At 28.3% G+C, this 20697-nt stretch overlaps 1 protein-coding gene across 2 annotated transcripts in view; it reads right to left on the bottom strand.

Annotated features, from left to right (window-relative positions):
• Positions 1 to 416: 416 nt before the first annotated feature.
• The window catches only part of LOC142328025 (uncharacterized), a 117771-nt gene continuing 97490 nt past the window's right edge, over positions 417 to 20697 (bottom strand). For both annotated transcript variants that reach the window (XM_075371469.1, XM_075371468.1), the window contains exons 2-5: positions 19957 to 20183; positions 10347 to 10525; positions 7055 to 7126; positions 417 to 773 (exon numbers count right to left, since the gene is read on the bottom strand). In XM_075371469.1, the coding sequence (XP_075227584.1) occupies positions 711 to 773; positions 7055 to 7126; positions 10347 to 10525; positions 19957 to 20113 (471 nt within the window). In that variant the 5' untranslated portion in view covers positions 20114 to 20183 and the 3' untranslated portion in view covers positions 417 to 710. The remainder of the gene's footprint in view (positions 774 to 7054; positions 7127 to 10346; positions 10526 to 19956; positions 20184 to 20697) is intronic.

Genomic DNA, 20697 nt, shown 5'->3' with positions numbered 1-20697 from the left:
TCTTTGTTTATCACAAAGAAAGAAGTTGACAGTGGAAATGATTGAGAAGAAAAAAAGGAATGTTTTGAAGAATTCTAAGACCAGAATAAGCGGTGGATATAGATTAAGAAACAATAAAAATCTATACAAGAAAGTTGAAAGAACATTAACTTTCAAGAAGAGAAGATTAATGTTCTATAGTCATTTTAATAGAATGAGGAAGTTAGTGGACTGTTTTGAAAAGCAGAAAATGACAAAAAAACCGGTTTAAAGAAGTTAAGGAAGACATGGAAAAGGAAAATATCAAGATTTAAGATTAATAGAAAGTAGAAGTGATTGTAGGGATATGATAAAAGGAATTAAGGACTCTCAGGTTGAAAAGAAAACATCAAATCTGAATATAAAATGGAATGAAGAAAGAAAGAAAGCATGTGCATTTAGAACAAGAAAATTTCAGGAAGAAAAGAAAGAAAAATCAAGACAAGAAGAATTCATAATTGCAAGCTTATGTGTGGTCATGTGAGACTACAACAAATTTAAAAAAAAAGAATACAAAAAGGCAAATTACATATTTCCTTGGTTCATTAATCAGTAACTATAATTTAATATCAATTAACATTTTATAAAACAAAAAAACTTATTCTATTAATGGTTAACGATTACTGTGATTAATTCTTAACAAATTATCATATATATTTTTAAATGATTTCTTATTATCAATTGTTCCACTGTTAAATTTCTATTGAAGAAGGTTCATGATGCATACTTTCAATAAAAAGCCCATTTCCATTTACCTGTAACATAAATGAAAATAAATAAATAAAATTATTTATCATGTTATAATATGAGTAAAATTAGTTTTATCAATGAACATACTTTATAAGAGTATCTTGTTCAGGTTGGATATTTTCATATTAGATATGGATGTAAGTAAAACATATGACATAATATGGTGTGATAATGAAATAAACTACAGATCTGATAGAAGTACAACATTGGATAAATTTTTTTTTTAATTGCAAAAGGTGGATTATGTAAACATATAGGTAAATGAAGATATTGTTAATAAAAGTTATATTTTTTTACATATAAAGCTGAAACTTTGTTTGTTTTCGCATCTTATGAGAACTAACTGGCCAATTTCTTTCAAATTTGCAGGATACATTTGTGTTACCCCAGAGAAAGTTTTAAGCCATAGACCAAGGCGTAGCTCCTTTGTGGCCGAAGTTGTGAATTCATGTAAAGATATTCATTAAAGAAAAAAAATTAATCCTTTTACTTCATTATTACACTCGTATTTCTGTCATCGTGGCAACAGAAATAAGTTATGAATTTTTTGTCGTCAAAAGTGAGTGTACTTTAATTAGTTACTACTATTCTGTCTTTACTAATTCAGTTTCTTTTTCAGGTTTCTATAAAGCTTGAATTTTCTATTCTTACAATCAAATTTTTTACCAAAAAACTTGTAAATTGTTAGAAATTAATCCAGATTAGAGACAATCTGATGAAAATACACTGAATTGTTAGTATAAGTAGAGAAATTTGTTTAAAAATGCTCAAAAATGGTGAAGAATGAATCATATAAGCACTGGTTGAGGACTTCCACAAAAGGCAGGATCATTGATGGTGTCATTACATCATTCAGGAAAACTTGTATATAACTGTGCATGTGTTATCTGGAATTTTTAACATCTGTGATGGTGATATGAAGATAAATTATTAAAAAACACCTAATAGATTAAAATATTTGCACCTAATAGATTTCAAAGGTTGTTCACAATGAACACAAGATGCAACTGTCACAAATATTATTATAAAAAGAGTAATATTATTATAGAATATTATCATATCATTGTAGTAAGAGTAGGAATGAGATGATTGATTTTTTTGGAATCTATGATGGTATTGGAAAAAATATCTGAAATTTATGTAGTACATTATCTATGTATATATAAAACATTATTTTCTGTTCATTAATCGTATTATATTGTACATTATACAATTTATTATTATGTATAAGAATAAATTGTGTATTTCTTCATGCCTGAGGAAGATTCAGATTTGTTTTTCAAAGTATTTAAGAAAGTTTGAAATACATGGCATTTTGTTGTAGTTATACTTATTCTTACAGAACATTAACACATTTTAATATAAGGAAATTACCATTTTTCATGTTATGAAAGTAGAAGCTTAATTGGTACAATTCAGAATAGGTAAGTCAACTGACTTAGAATATCATGAGAGAAGGCCCAACTGAAGCAGCGTTAGAAGAATTGGTAGTAGAAAAAACTGAAATTTTTAATTGATATTTAGAAACATTGGTAGTAGAAAAAAACTAAAATTTTTAATTGATCTTTAAAAGGAAACAGTAGTTGTCCAGGAACTCAAAAGTTTAACTGAAAATATAAAAGAATGAGAGTAGATGTTATAAACAGGACCTGCCACAAAAGTTTTTATCAATAATGAAGTTTTGATGTATAATAAACTTAAATTTATAATATTCATGGCTAAATGTTTTGTTCACAAATGTTTATCACTATTTAGGTTTCTTTAAAGTGAATAATTTGAATTATAATGAGGAATGTAAGAGAAATTTTGGTATACTTTATTCAACTGAACAACTTACTCTCCCACAGCTGTTTTCAGTGATGGATTGAGATCATTTGGGGCCCCTAGGCACAGGCAAAAGATGGAAGATGACTTTGTAAATTGTTAAAAAAAATATTAATGAAACAAACACAATTTTATTTACGATAAAAAACTGTTTTGCAATTATACACAGCGCATATATAAAATTATATTTTAACTTTGCATATTTTTGTAGCAGCAAATTCGCAGATTATTTCTTTGAAATCTGTGTCTAACAAATTCATGCTGTATGTACAACAAACTCTTTGAGACGTGGCGCTTCTCTTTTGATTTTTTATTAATGACAATTTGGAAAATAATATCTCCACTTCACAAACTCCACAAGCTAAAGTTAAATGTAATCTAAATCCTATAGCACCATTTGTATAGCAGTTGAATTTTAAAACTTTTTTAATAGTTCTTCAAAGATTTTCTGTGCCAGTATATATATTTTGAACGATTACTTTTATATGCTCATGACTGTTTGATTTTGTTTTCTAATTATTTTTTCATTTAAATCTGTTACTTAATAATTACTGAAAATAAATGAAAAATGTAAATGTTTCTTTATGACAATGAGATCTTCATTCAATTTCAGCAATTAGGCGATCACAGATTACAAAAAAAACCTCTGCTTTAAATTTTTGTTTTGAAGAAAATATTACCAGATTCACCAGCAAATAATTTTCTTTTAATTTGACATATTTTATCACTTTTATAACACATGATTAACTCAAAATCGGATCAACTTCATATTAGTAAAAATTTTTGCAAATTATTTTCATATTTTCTGTCAGAGTTACAACTAGTTTTATAATAAGTCCTTCCATTTGAAACGTGAACCTTACTTTATTTATTCTTTCCAAATATTTGGTATTTCATAACAAAATAAATCGAGAATACATGTAACTATGTATTTTACATAGTTTACACAAGATATTTCTTCTTCATTTCAAGCGTCATAACTTCGGTGAGAATCCTGAGATAAGATTTTCAAAATTAACACAATTTCCATGCAGTTTATTTTTAATGAGTTTAAAGCATTGTATCTAGCTGATCATCTTGAGCCAGAGAGAGAATTTCAACATAAATAGTCTCTCATTAACATTTAAATTCAATGATTTTTTCTTGGATATCTCTTCTTTCATCAAATTCAGCCATATATTGAACCAGACAAAAATTGCATAGTTTTTGTACAACCCCAAAAAATTATATTGTCTCTATACATACACTGGCTGCTGTCCGCCCAACAATATTCAGGGAAAGCACTACATGGTATAAACGCTGCAAAATTATTAAATTCCTGGATAACCTGATATTTTCCAGACATCTCAGCTGCATTATCATAACTTGAAGGAGAGCGGGATTTTTTTATGTTTATATCCTACTCTCTTAAATATTGCACAATTTCTTGATTTAAATCATTTTCATTGTGGTGTTTTTAAAGACAAAACTTTAAAAATTATTTTGAAACTTCAAAAGGTTGCGAGTTTACGTAACTAATTATAACTAAGTTGATTGAAATGTGTCACATCAGGGGTAGTAAACTGCTGTAAACTGTTTCTTTTACTGTTTTAAAATTAAATTAATTACATCGCATTTGAAAGACTGGTTTTTTCCAGTAAGCATATCAGTGATAGGTCATGTTTGTTAAACAGTCATCAGTTAGGAAAGGTATGACAGAGACATTCCCATCAAATCACATAAATAACAAGGATACAGTAGACCAAAAGATTCCCACATCCCAAGTCCAGATCTTGTGAGATCTTGCCAAAGTCCACAGAATACCCTAGGGATGAAGGATAACAAAACAGAGTGGATAATGTGAATAGGACAATCAGCATACAAAAGGACTATGAAACAAGACAGAGAATCCGATTTACGGTTTCTTAAAAGGTCGTTATCCTGGATAATGCAGCAGCACAATGATTAGGGACTGATAAATGATGATATTTGACCTGGTAAAATATATTATGATATGAATATTATACGGATAAAATTAAAAATAGACAAAGAAATAAGGCAGTGGTTTTTGACTCTGTATCTAATGAATATTTTACATACTTGCCTCCCACCACGGCTCCATTATCTATTGAATTTATTTAACAAAACATTTCAATCTAAAATTTTTTCTACAGAATTGACATAGTATAATCCTTTAAAAACATAATCCTTTAAATATAAGAAATTATTGTAGAATTTCCATTTTTAATACTTAAAACATTCACTAATATTATCTGTTATCTGTAACAAAATAAGGGAAATTGTAGTAGGATTCAGAGGGGCAAATGACTTTTTGGAGTGAAAGTGACTGTATTGATGCTGGTTTTTATCTTTCTTTAGTTATAAACTTGCCACTTACATTGACCAAAAAGAAAGCTTTTGGTATTTTTATTGATCTCTAGAGCATTTAGTTTGATTTGTTATGAAGAGTTGTGTTGAAAATTTTACAAATAATCTGGAAATAAGTAATAGCATTTTAAACCATTCTGATGGTTTAAAATAATCATGAAAATGTTAGAGCAAATAGTTATTTGCTCTAACATTTATTTCTTCTACGTGATTATTTCTTCTACAGATGAGCTTTCACGTAAGATTGAGATTATTGAGGGCTTTTTACAAGCAGAAATAAGTCCTTTCCTTTTCAGCCTACATTCTTCTGAGATATGTAGTTTTTCATAAATTCTGGTGTGTTTGAAATTAATTTTATTTGTTTAAGTTATTTGATTAAGATAACTTAAGATGAATGATATTGTAATTTTGTTTTCTACATAAGCAGAGGCTCAGAAAAGTATGACAATTTTGGAAAAATTTGATTTTTCCAGAAAAATTGAATTCTGTATTCATAACTTCTTTTGAAGTCTTTTGTGTTTTTTTTTCAGAAAGGATATTGATGTATAAATAAAAATCTTTACTACTGTAATAACATGATAAATTTTGTACAAATTTACTGAGAGGGGCCCTCTCAGTTCATTTTTTTCAAGATTTATTGATCCTGATTCATTGATTGGAACATTTTAAGGGCTCCAAATCTGTTAACTGAAAATTAAGAGGTATGTGTTTGATGCTTTGGCTGAAACTACTCTGTTTTACCTGGGTGAAATATGGTGATGTAAATTGAAAGTGGACAATTATTATCTATAAAAGTCTTCTGAAACTGTACTTAAACGCTCCCAGAGCGTATGTTCAAATCAGAATGAGAAAATTCATTCCGCCCTTAAAATCTTTAAGATAAAGGTTAATTGATGTTTAAGCTATTATTAATGGGTGATAACAGACTTTCTAGAATTTGTTGCCTTAGACTGATGCCAATGGATGGTGAATTTAAATTACCCTTTAACTGGCATTTGTGTTTAAAATTAAATTTATGTCTATCAGGTCTCAATTTCTCTTAAATTGCGATATGGATTCCATTTAAAGCCAGAGAGTAAATTTGATATTATCATTTGAAAATCACTTATTTAGTAAGAATATAAATTCTACTTTAATTCTTCTTTTTGTTCATGTTATAAATTGTATTAAGCTATAATGATTTTGAAGAATTACATTTGTATTTATATTATAACTGCTATTTTGAAAAAATAGAAGTTTAGCGCATTGTGTCTTGCCTCATGTAATAAAATCTTTAGTGTTGTTTGTAATCTTGATAAGTATGAATTTATCTAGAAAGTGTATGTAGGTTATGGAATAATGACAAAAAGATAATTTCCTTTTTTTTAATGCGAAGTTTAAAAACTGTCGCTTATAATGTACACAGGTAATAATTTTTATTTAACTGTATCAGATGTGATATTTTCTACAGAATATTCTAATTATTCGTTAATAATATTTTTAATTTAAATTTAATTACCAGAAATTAAAAGATGAAAATGTATTTTGTTACCTTATTTTTAGTTTGAAATTAAGGAGATTGTTGCTTATTGGAATAAGAATATTAGGTTAGGTGATTTTTTTTACAGTTATTATTAATATCCAAGCTAACTAGGTATAATGTGTGTATTATTGATCAATTACACACTCTAAGTAGTAAACTTGTATCAGAAATAAGGTTTTATTATAGATATGCTAAAAAAATTTGTTTTCTTCAAGATTCTGAAGTCATTGTAAACACGCCCCCTTAAAGAAAACCATTACTTACCATTCCCGTAATTGTATGCTATGAGTAAGGACCAACTAAATTTAATTGTTCTGGCAAATCTTCATAGGAAACCTTTGAAGTGATATATTTACATAATATTTTTAGAGGACTGTTGATAGAAAGAAAAAATAGAAACAGAAGGCTCATCTAGAAGCGGAAGCTAAAATGGAATGGAGCAATTGATAATGTAAAGATGTACCCAAGAACAAGTACAAACACTGATGATGATGATGATGATGATTAACATAAAAGAGTGATTCTATCATTCTGTATCGCAAAGGAAGGTATTAAATATTTATTTATACTTACTTCACCATTATTCATTAAATTTCTCTTTAGTTTTTGGCGTGCCTTAGCTGACTGTACTCTTTGGCTCAGTATCTGTAAATAAACATTTCAATAACATTACCCAAGTTTTAATTTGTAAAAGAGTATATCTATTTGAAATGGAAACCACTTTACTGTATGTAATTACTAAAAAATTACACATAAAAATATACCACTAATTTACAGTTCTTTGCAGAATATGTAACATCCTGTTCAGAGTAGAAAACACAATTTTAAAACATGAAGAAAACTCACTAAAATTAACACATCTTCCGACAGTACTTAATAAGTATACATAGCACAAATATTCAACTTTTATATAAAAATTACATCACTTAATACAGATACCTTTGTCAGCCCAACAATAAATAAGTAAGGAAAATTAATAAATCTTTTATTTTGATGAATTAGAAGCGGGTAGATATGCAATTACACAGATAAAAAAGGCTAGATTAAGGGAAACCATGGTAAAACCTTGATCAGTGCAGCATCACAAGATACAAAATTAATAATAAAATAGAAAATAGGTATGATTAAAATCCATATTAATAATCTAAAATTTAAACACAAGAAATAAGTAATATTAAAGTAAATACATGCATACTAAATGTAAAAAATAATTGCAAGATAATTCACAATTTACCCAAACATTTATGTAAGTGCTGTCTCGAATACATAGAATTAAAGTTTAAAAAAAAAAATATTATTATTATTTAAAAATTCATCAAAAGAGTACTATTGTTTCTATAAAAAAAAGTTGTTTAATTGTACTTTAAATTGGTGGGAAGAGTATTTTAAATGGTTCGGTAATTTATTAAAAATGGAAACAGAAGCATAATAAAGTCCCTTGCTCGTAAACTGAAGTACCATAAAGTTGCACAAAAATTGTTCTATTATCTGGTTTGTTAGACATGGTTATTGCTATTTTTTAAGAATAAGTGACTATTTTTTTTTTTTAACAAAGATTGCATATTCATGAAAATGAACACAAGGAACATATTTAATTTTCTAAATACGGGTAACAATCAAAGTATGGGCAAAAATCTAATCTGATTTTTCACTCTTAAAAACTTATTCTGGCTTTTTGAAGGTGCCCCAAGAAATTGTATTTCACTTCAGACATTAATTATATATTATTATTATTATTAATAATAATATATAATAAATATGTAACAATAATGACAAACTTAGCGTTTTATTAAGGACGCTTCAAAGGAAAACTGTACAATTTGATTTTGTTACATATGAAATCAATTTGATCATCCCAAGAGAATTTGTCATCTAATAAAACACTTAGAAATTTTGTTTTATGGATACATAAATACTATTGTTATCGTAAATGGAAATTCTACCTATGCGATTAGTAAAGTTATATCTATCTGAAAATTACAGAAAAGAGCTCAATCAATAGAAAATTTGGCATAAGTAATAGTTACCCATCATAGTTATTGACAACATGCAACATAAAATACAGAAAAAAATAAATTCATTCCTATTGAATGAAAATGATATCAACCACAGCTAAAAGTTTCAAGAAAAAAGTTCACTTTGTTGTTTTCAAAAATGTAGACAAGGAACCCAAGTTAAAAAAAAGCCATTAATATAATAAAACACTTTTAAACACAGTACCCAGGAATGTATATCTGAACTGAACTGATTGGACTAAACATGGCATCAGAGTGACTGAACTCGCAGATATAAAAACACATGCAGGCATTAGGCATAGTTTCAGAATAATTTTCTTGTAAATCTCCTCATAGAAACAGGGCATACATACAAATGTTTTAATCAGAACATGTAAATTTTAAATACAGGTCAAAAAACCAAGGGTCCAGCACACTTGAATTCTTAGCAGAAGAAAATCATGTTAAACACACAAAACACAAGTTGAATATACTACAACATTAAATTGTTAGGTAATTCTAGCTGATAGTACATACGCTCTTTAGAGATTATTAACAGCCCTGGAGGAAGGAATGAAAGAGTTAGGAATGAAAATAAATGAGGAAAACTAAAGAATTAGGGACTATGGTGACAGGACTGGGAAGAGCACAATGGAAATAAAAGGAAGTATAGCATTAGCAGAGTAAGCCTTCAGTAATTAGAGGAGATTATTACCATGTAGTAATTTCTGGAATTAGAGCTGTGAAATAAATTAGCCAAATGGAGTGTCTTGTATGGAAGTGAAGCATGAAAAATGAGGAAGAGGGAGGGGACTAGATTGAGGATTTTGAAATATGGATATGAAGAAAGTAAGATGGAAAAATAAATGAGGAATGAGAAAATAGTGAATAGGATTAAAGAAGAAAGAGCACTTTCTGAAGAAAGTGCTCTTTCTGTCAGAAATATGTAAAAGAAAAGGAAAGTGATTAGAGGAGGGTCAATAGAAGGAGAAAGGAAATGAGAAAGAAGAAGATTAATGAAGTTAGTAGATGAGGTGAAGACTGGTAACTACAAGGAGACAAGAAGAAGGCTTGGGTCTGAAGTGGATGGATACAGCAGTGGCATAAGAGATCTGCTATCAGGCAGAACACCACATGATGATGATAAACGCTTAAGTGGCTTTTTAATCTTTTTTAGGTGGATGCTAGTAATAACAGTCCTACTGGTAACTTCATTAGTGAAGACATAACTAATTAACTTCAAAATCTTTTGGAAAAACTATTTCTGTATAATTAAAAGTAGTCATTTTTAGTTTTCAATAGTTTTATAATTAAATTTAAAAATTTGTTTAATATTCCAACTTTTAAATGAAACAACTTATCAAATGTTTATTCACAATGTTTTCCTATTGTTTTTTAATATTTATAATTTTTGATAAAAAATGCCTTCATTCTTCTAATTTGATGAATATAAATTTTGAAACTGGTTTGCCAAAGATACTGAAATAAGAATCTACCAAGTAAAAACTGTTTATTAGGAACCACTCCCATTATTTTATAAGTGAAAATTGTTACAATTTCATAATTTATAAACAATAAATTATTTAAATCATTACAACAACAATGGATCTGCACCCACTTTCTATGTAAAATATATTTCCTTTTTTGGCTGTTATAGAATAGAATACTATATAGTAATGCGATTTATATAATAATGCTTGATAACATTTCTCCAAGCATTAGAGAAATGCTTGGAGAAATGTTAACTCTCTCTCATTTTAATCATGTCTCAACCATTCATTTAATTTAGTTTTTTACTCAAAAAAAAAAAAAATTAATTAATATTTTTTTAAGATTCTTATCTAAAAAATAAAAATAAAGATTATCAATACCTGTTGTCGTCTCTGTTCAGCTTCAGCTTGTTTTTCATCAAGAAGTTCATGTGTAAGTGGTGTTATCTGTTGATCCTCCAAACGTTGCAGTCGTTTTGGTGGATGTTTTTTAATAAGACTTGATGAATTATTATCTTCTGAATCGTCATGAAGAGGGACTTCAAATGCCAAACCTTGAGCTAAATTCAAAATATAATTTGTCCATTAAAAATAATTTTTATAGAAAATGTATCGTTAAATAGTGTGTTTACACATATTATTACTTATACACAATAAATAAATTAAGAAATATTGTTTTTTGTTTTCTTTTTTAATTATACATCATCATGAGATTTTCTCTTCCTAGTTTCTTTGGATTAGGTCTATGGTTGTCCTCCACCTCTCTTTCTTTGAAAGCCAGTTGTAACATCGCCATGCATAACCAAGTTCATGATTGGTCTTCGTATTCCTCATTTAAATACAAGATTTTCTATGGTGATCTTTTCTCTCTCATTTTAATCATGTCTCAAACCGCTGAAGATTTGACCTTATAATTCTATAACTATTCTGTGACCTTTTAACTTTGTTTAACAAACTATTTGATTTTGACTTTCTCTTACTACTAATGTAATCTCTCTTTATTCTACCTCTCTTATGACCTTATCTTAGCTGCAATGTCTTCCTTAAAAATCACTTATCATGAAATTCATCTTCATAGACCGCATCTACTTGAATTTTTCTACATCATATTTCTACTGTATATGTAAATGAATAAAACATGTATTTTACATTGTTTTTATGTTTCATACGTTCCATTTCTTTCTACATATTTGCATTCATCTCTAGTTTTCAATTCTATGAGAAGGTATGTAAAAGAGGTAAAGAAATGATGAATTTTTTATTGACGTGGGAAAACCATTCAGCTGTCCAAATGGGATGAACTAATGAAAGTATTTAAAGGCCAAACAATAGATTAGAAAGATAGGAAGCTAATTAAAGAACTGTACCTGAATTAAAATCAACTATGAAAAAAAGATGGACTAACTCAGTGGTTCAATGAAGAACAATAAGTCTAGCAAGGGTGCTGGCCTATCCCCAGCTTTGTTTAATATATAACTAGAAGATAAAAAATGGTTTAGAAGAGTATGATGAAATTAAATCAATGTAGAAGGAAAGAAAGTAAACAGTATAATTTTTACATATGACAAGATTTTTTTAGGAGATAAAATACAAGTGATTTCAGATTTAGAAGAAATTAAATATACTAAGAAGATGAATGTTAAGAAAACAAAGTAAAGGTAGAAGACAGCAAGCCCAGAAATGTCTTAACAAAAGAAGGAAGAATTGTACAAGCAAAATGGTAGAGGTACCATGTTAACAGGAAATTGCAGAAGGGAAAATGAAATATTTAATAAAAATAGCAATGGCTAAGGACATTTAATTAAAAGAAACAATCATTTTGTAGTATGATGGAGTAAGATATGTTAGATGTTTATCTAAGTACATGGGATTAGAAAACGAATGTTGTATTTGGCTTATACTTCTGTACGGATGTGGAGAGTGGATATGGAGAGGATTGAGGAGATTGGAAAAGAATAGAAGGTTTAAATAGCCAGATGCAAAAATTAAGAAATAGTGAAGAGAATGAACAAGAGTAGAAGTTCAAATGGAATTAGAAGGATAAAAAATAGAAAATATTAAAACGATCAGTTGAAAGTTGCAAAAAGTGGGGCCAGGAAAAAGTAAAAATTATAGAGGATTAATAAGATTGCCTAGCAGGAATTCAAGATTCTTGCTAGACAATTATCTAACAAGAACTCAAAGTTTAGCTTGAAGTAGAGGAGAATGGATTTATAATATATTACTGAATTAATCTTTTTAAGATCATATTATTTTTCTATACTGTTAAATTCTATTAATATAAGCCATCTAGTACAGAATATTGAGATAAGCTATAACTTACCTAAATTATATCGTGAAAGTACTTTCGCAGGATCCTGCAACCCCAATCATGATTAAAATATTTAATTAAACTGCATATTAAACTAAATAATGATAAGTGAATATTACTTTATTATATGAGTACTGCTATCTGTTGCAGTTTTTGTAAGACTGCCTCAAACATTGATGGTTTATAAAACTGAAATTTTGTTTATATAGATAATATTTTTCTAATATATTTAATTTTCTTTCAGATGTTTTCTTTATTACCAGGGTATATGTAATGAGAATATAATCAACATACCGTGTTCATATTAAAACTGTATATGTATGATTGATGTTTGCACTAATCTACTCTCAAAATCCTGTAAACATTTCTAACATCTAATAATATTAAACAAATTAAATTCTTATAATGAAAATTTTAAATTCACATTTGAGGTAGATAATAATATAATGTTAAATTGTTTATATGTCAGTATTGAAATAAACAAAGACAACCAAACTGAAACATAAGTATACAGAAAACTTACATCTAATAATATTACAATTCATAAAAATCAAACCATAGTTGGCATATAAAATTAACACTTATACAAATACGATTAATAGAGTAATCAAATACACATATAATAAAGAAAAGTTAATGAGATAAACATCGTAAAACATATAGCAGTTGAAAATGAATATGATATTACTTTAATTAATCATATTTATAAAAAAAAACTATCAAAACAGTAAAAATATAATATAATTATATATATATAATAATATATATATTATAATTAATATATATATATATATATATATATATATATATATATATATGTATATATATATAAAATATAATTACCTTATGACCATAATAAGACACGAAAAAGAAAAAACATGTACGTAAAATGAGAATTTATACACATTATCATTGATAACATTGCTAAAACTTACAATAAAGAACTGTTTAAACTAGAATATAAACCTAATAACCATGTAATAGAATATATAAAAAATAAAAATAACAATAATAATAAAATAAACAATCTGTGTGGAATTTATAATGATTGTGATTGTAATTGTAGTGATTGTGATGTTATTTATTATTATTATCTTTTATGACTGCATAGGATCACTTTAGTCAGTCTGTTATCAAAGTCTCTTTGATGGGACTGTTTTGGGCCTTGCGGTCCTTCCACAACTTTTTCATACATTCTGATCTTTGTGCCCTTTCTAGTGTTGAAAATGTTCTTGTTGTGAGTTTTTTCTTGTGAGTGTGAAGCGACTGTTTTAGTTCGCTTTCCTTGTTTAATTTTATCTTATCTGTGGTATCTACTGATGTAAGGACAATTTCATTCAAATCCTCTCTTATTTCTCTAAAGGATAAATGAGAGATTTGAAGGACGGACTCATGATATATCCAAAGAATCCTAGTCTCCTCTTATGCATGGTATCAGTGATGGGTTCTAACTCTTTGTGAACTTGTTGGGCACAATCCACCACTGCCCATATTTCTTGTACTTTTTATTGAATCAGGTTCTTCCAATTCTTTCAATTTTCTGGAGTCTTTCTGTCTTTAATTATTCGTTCAGGTGAAAGAGTGTTTCTGCTGCACAAGAGGCTTCTGGCTTTATAACTGTGTTATAGTGTCTTATTTTTGCATTTATTGATAAACATTTTTTACTGTAAGTATATCAGGTTAATTTTTGAGCATTAGCTAATTTGTTTCTTTTTATTTGGATTGAGGTTTTTCTGTTTAACTTGTTTGTTACTATTTCTCTAAGTTATTTTAATTGGGTTACTTATTTGACTTTATTACCGTCATATTTACTTCTTTAAATCGTGTTGGTTTTTGGGGCATAAATTCTGTCTTTTCGAATGAAATTTTGAGGCAAGTTTTGAAGTTCTAATATCTGTGATTTAGCGTTGTTGATGTCATTTGCTAGCAGTGCCAAGTCCATAGCATCTATGAAACCAAGATAGTTTTTTTTTCGGTCTATTTTTACTTTTGGGGGCATTTTTTGAGCCATTCCCTAATTATCATTTCTAGAGTGCAGTTGAATAGTAGTGATGAGAACCCATTGCCTTTGTGCAGTCCTATTTTGATCTCAGAAGGTTCTGAGAGCTCGCCTCTGAATTTTACCTTTGACTTAGTGTTTGTGAGGGTCAGTTTTATCATGTTTGTTAATTCGATGATCTGTAGTCTGAGGTGTCTCAGAATTTTTAGTAGGGATTCTCTGTGGATGCAGTCATAAGTTTTCTTGAAATCTACAAATGTTGTTACCATGTTTCTGTTTCTTTTCCTGTTGTAATCCATTATTAGCTTGAGATTCATGATCTGTTCTGTATAGCTCCTCCAGGATCTGAATGTCCCTGGGATTCTCCTAGTTCTTTCTCGATCTGTGGACCGATCCTGTTGAGGATGACTCTTGAAAGAATTTTGTATGATGTATCTAGGAGTGAGATTCCTCTGTAATTTTTAGGATGTGTTTTGGGGATAAAACACACCCTAATTTTTTGTGTAGCAGATGGATGAACGCTGTCATCCAGTGTTCTGGTAGTTCTTCTTTGATCCAGATGTTGACAAGCTGTTGATAAAGGGCAATTTTTGCTGATCTTCCTACATTTTTCCAGATCTCTACAAAAGTCTGATCTTCTCTTGCTGCTTTGTAATTCTTCTTCTCACCCAGTGCTTCATAGATTTATTTTATTGTGGGAGGGCTGATGTTTTCTGGTGGTATTGTTATTGAGGTGTTGGTGATGAAGTTTAGGAATTCTGTCGGTTCTTTGTAATTTAGGAGTTTGTTGAAATATTTAGCTAAGATTTCTGTATTATCTTTATTGTTATGGCTCAGTTTACATTTTCATTCTTTATTAGTAGGGTTGTGGGTTTGTTTTTTTGGAACTGATTTTTTAAGGTTTTGTAGCAGTCTATCGACTGTGTTTTATTGAATTCTTCTTCTGTTAACTTCAATGTGTCTTTGTAATGTTATTTTTTTATTCTCCTTAGGGTTCAGGTGGTTTCTTTTCTTTGTTTTACTAGATTTTGGAAGGTTGTTTCTGATTTTTGGTATTGATGATATAGCCATGCTTGATGTCTTTTTTCCACGTTTAGTCACATTCACTGTTCTCTACCATTGATGTTTTTTACAGAATTTTATTAGGACTAATTCTTCTGCAATTTGTTTAAGGTGTTTACTAGATCTTCGAGTATAACCGTGATTCTTATTTTTTTGGTTGCTTTTTGATAATTTCCATTCTTCATTAGTCGGGTAGGATCCATTTTTCTTTTAGTTGGTTTTGTTGCTTTTGTGATGCTGTTTATGTGGTAAAAACAAACAAATTCTCTAAAACTAGATTTCTTGAACATTAGAGGAGTTACAAAAATAATTAATTAGGTAGGTTTATATATTATGGCAGACCATGTAATTTACAACAACAGATAGCAGCATTCATATAATAAATTAATATACAATTTTAATTATTTTAAATTTTAATATGCAGTTTAATTAAATAATTCAATCATGACTGAGGATGCAAGATTCCACGAAAGTACTTTCATGGTAAAATTAAGGTAAGATGTTGTCTTATCTCAATTATTCTGTATTAAGTGGATTATATTAGTTTAATTTTAAAAAAAGAAGAAAAAAATATATATCTAGGGTCAAGATACTGAACCTACCTAAGTACAGATATTATATAAACAAATAAATCTTTTGTTCTGATTGGTACATAATGATACAATATGTAGTGGTAGTGGTAGTGGTGGTGTTGGTGTTAGTAGTACATAATTTCAGGTATTAATAGGTAATGTTCTCTATGGATAAAAAAAGGAATTGACGTAGCATTTTCCTGAATAGATCAAAAGAAACCACAGTAAACCTTGATGAGAGCAAAATCCCAAAATGCACTGTTTATTATAAAATAAAAAATAGATGCAATTAAAGTTCATATAAATTATTTTAAATATAAACACTCGAAAAAAATACATGAAGATACTAGATATAAAAAAATAACTACAAAATAAACCATGATCAGAAGGAGTTAACAAAAGTTATTTGAGAACACATTTAGGTATGCGTTGAACAATATCTAGAAAATTCAGGGTTTTTAATCTTTAATAAGATTTTATTTAGCGTTATTTAAATATTCATTAAGATAATATTTTTGCAGTGAAAGAAAACTTTTTAATTTAAAAAAAAATAAACTAGTGGAAAGAATTCTAACCCTGGAGTAGTCGCACGGTTGGCAGTTGTCACCCACCTGCCATTATTTAAGGGTTATTCCCTTTCCATAACCCCCACCATTTTGTTCCTTCCAGTATCTTTCAAGAAGACCCTATTGTTGGAATCTACAGTGTCGTCGTTCAGTTTACCCTTCAACTAAGAAAGGTATTTCACCTCAAACTAGTTTGGTTGACAAGTGACCCCACGCGACCTTTTAAGTTATTTTTCCGGTAAGTAATTTTTTCTTTAATAATTTGTTTTATGAGATAGATATTTATCAATTTGTTATTTTTCATCTATTTAGTTTTTCCTTCCAATAGAAATAATACCTAAACCCTATTTTATTTTTATTTTTACATAGATCATGTCACAAACTAACAAAAGAAAAGTTGAGTACTCATCAGATCCCAAAATTTGGCAGCAGTGGCTCAAAGAATTATCTGATAAAGAGGAAGAAAGGGTTTTCAAGAAGACTGCACACTAGTTTCTTACTGTCCAAAAAGGAATCGGGCAGTTCTTCTAATCTTAACATTATATCACGACAATTATATCGATGAGGAAACAGGTGAGTTGTCTAAGCCTGAAATCGTAACATTTTATAACCACATTAAAATTGGGGTTGATTTACTTGACCAACTAATAGCGAGGTACAGTGTGCAAAGAAATACTCGTCGATGGCCAATGGTTGTGTTTTTTAATCTCTTAAATATTTCAGCGATCAATGCACTTTGTATTTACAAATCAAATTCAAAAAATAAAGTGAGCAGAAGTATATTTTTACAAAATTTGGCATGGGAAATGGTTAAACCACAAATTCAATATAGGTCTACAATATTGCAACTACCTATTGAATTAAGGCGCCGGGCATGTATCCTTCTTGGTACTTCAATGCAAGAGCCAGCATCAACAAAAGGAAGAGAAGTTACTAGAGGAGGTTGCCATGACTGTGGGCGACAAAGAGATAAAACCACAAGGAAATGGTGTGATATGTGAAATGTGGATGTGCAATGATCATTTAAAAAGTGTTTGCCAAAATTGTTTTTAAAATATTTGTATTTTGTATTAAATTTATGATATTCATAACAGTTAAAAATGTGTTTGCTTTTATAATAGAATCTACTTATGGTAAATTTGTGACTTTTACTTGTACTTAAAAATGCTTTTGTTTGCTTTTACAATATATTTTTCAAGTTATTTCATGATTGTTTTTATTTATAAACCCTTTGTAACATTAAAGTAAGGCATAAAGATTAATAATTAAGTAAGTAATTAAATTATAGGATACCAAAAACAAAATCATTCTGTGGGTGACACTGGTCAACCATGCGACCATTCATGTAACTGTTAACCGCGCGACTACTCCAGGGCTAAAATGGTTTAGAAATCTATTAATAAATGCAACACAAATTTTTTTTTTTTTTTTTTTTTTTTTTAATATAAGTGACTTCATTTTAGAAAATATTTTTCATTATAAATATAAACACAAGGATAAATTCAAAATTTTAATTTTCTAGATGTGTATCTAATAAATTTAACATTTTAAATTTATTAAATATTGGTCTTTATGTACGGGTGTCAAAATGATATGAAAGCCCATTTTTGTATCTCAAAAAGCCATTCCAACTTTACTTAAAGATATTACGATGAACTGCTGGGATTTACCCTTAATTCATATCCTTCAGTTTTCAGAATGGCAATCCTTGGAACATTCCAGGTATTGTGTAAACATCAGATTGTAAGAAAATATAGTTTACTATTTTTAGGATCTAACACCTTTTTATCTAATAAAAGCAGTGGAACAGCAAAAATATTTTAAATACAAAATAGTCAAAATTATTATTTATTTGTTACCTTGTTTTTTTTTTATTAAAAAATAACAGTTTTAAAAAATATTCGATTTGTTAGAGGTACATTTATCAAACCAGATTACAGAACTGCTTTTATGTAATTTAACATACTTGTGATACTAGAAAAGGGCCTCTTTATTATGCTTTCATCCCCATTTTTATTAAATGACCAAACCACTTAAAAGATTATTTGACCGATTTATTAAAAATAAAATTAAAGGATTTTTTTTTACAGAAACAATATTACTCTGTTGATGTATTTTAATAATACTAATTAAAAAATATAAAACTGAATTTTCTGCAACTATTCAATGGCGTTTTAATGAAAATTTATTTCAATTTCATAAAATTTTTAAATACTTTCTGAATGGTGAACACTTTGTAATTATTTTATATATAATATTTAAAACGTATTTACCTTAATAGCATTACATATACGTACCTAAAATGTGAGAAATATTTTAAATAATTAAAATGGAATTTAAAAACATCTATGTTTTATTTTATAATTATGTATTTTATGAAACTGTTATCAGGTTTTTACCTTAGTTTCCTTTGATCCATCCAGGCAATTGCTGGGCTAGTTTCTTTGTTTTTATTTACCGTACACATCTCTGGTGTGATCTATATAATGTATTATTAAGCGCTGATCAGAATAAAAGATTTTTTTTATTATGTACAATAAATAAACACATGTTAACAAATATTTTGAAAAAAAATCAGTTGGTCAGAAAAAAATCGAATTTGTTGATTATTTTATTAACAGCTTATAAATATTTAATTTATACTAATACTGAATCAAAAAGCGAGCTATTAATTATAACATGTTGCAAGTATGTTATATGATGATAATCATAACCTCCTGTGCCATAAATATGATTGTAGGCATGAATTAAAAGGCATTCCCTAAAATATTATTCAGCCATTTTCTGGAGCGACTAGTAAGTCATGTCAGACTTACTGTATGAAGGAAGGAATGAGGTTGTTTCCTTTTCACTGATTTCAACTGATTTCACTGATTTTCCTTTTCATCTGATTTGCAACGAATTGTTGCAAATCAGATGATAAGCTCGTTTAAATGCAGATGTTATTCAACCAGATAATTGATATTTTCACTATAGAGTGGAAGTGTCATTTATTGCTCCTGCAGTGAATAGTCACCGTAGGAGCTAACCATATAGTGAAAATTATTACGTTAATCTGGTCGTGAGAAGTTTTACTCTTTGAATATAATCATATTAAACTGAATCCAGGATTATTTGATTTTTTGTTGACATCAAAAATCAAAATTATTACACTTATAATCAGTTAACACGGAAATTCCATTACCCAAAATAAATTTGTTTTCTGTTAAGTTATATTTATAGATAATACTTGTAAAAGATGAGGGCTGTAAACATCTGTTAAAGATTTTATTTCTGTTTATTTCTTTCACTGACACATATCAACTACAAGACACAAAACCTTATATTATTGTGATAAAATAAAACATTCTACCAGTGTCTTCTCTGAATTACTGTATTACAAAAAATTCTAAAAAAATTTATACATATTTTTTTTTTACCTGTTTCAATTATGTTATAAAAATTCTTGACAAGCTATAATATTTATTTTATTTTTACTCACATGCACGTGCAGAGATAGAAATTTCATCGTCAGACATATTGCCGCTCGAAAGAGGTGATACGTGTGTAGCACTATTATTTGGATTATTAGTTTTTGGAATAGGAAAATTAGAGTCAGCTGGTGCCACAGATGTGGCTTTAGAGGCACCACAACCCATTTCATTCAATCATCAAAAAATTTCATGATTTTTTTTTTTTTTTTAATTCTATATCTTCATAGACGACAGTCTGAAACAGAAAATTATATTTTAATTAAACATTTCTTAAAAAGTTTTCACTTCATTAAATTATTTAATTAAATTTTTGTAGATTCCATGTGAAAAAATGAAATGTGTGGATAAATGAAGTAAAAAAATTTGAGTTATGTTGTTTCTTAAACTTTTAGATTTGGCTTAGAGTTAGTGTTTTTTTGTTTCATATACCACCTCTGTTTTTTGATGGTATCTATTTTTATAAAAATCTTTTTTAAGTTACATTAGTCCCAATTAATGTAACTTAGAAGAAAGCAGCTTAGTTGTTTTTTCCCTTTTTACTGAATACCGACTGGACATAATTTAATAGGAAATATAACAATTAAACAAACAAAAAAGAGGAGACGAAGTTGCAAATTTAACCAAGAGTGGTTACAACACGCAGATTATATAAAATGGTTGCAAACAGTTCAAGAGGACGATGAAAAGGCAAGATGTTGATATGCAGTATAACCTTTAGTGCTAAATGGGATGGTGTAAATCTGTAAAAA

The sequence above is a fragment of the Lycorma delicatula genome, chromosome 7 (genome assembly GCF_047948215.1).
Source record: "Lycorma delicatula isolate Av1 chromosome 7, ASM4794821v1, whole genome shotgun sequence".
Classification (NCBI taxonomy): Eukaryota; Metazoa; Arthropoda; class Insecta; order Hemiptera; family Fulgoridae; genus Lycorma; species Lycorma delicatula.
This window is presented reverse-complemented; position numbering and strand designations above follow the sequence as displayed.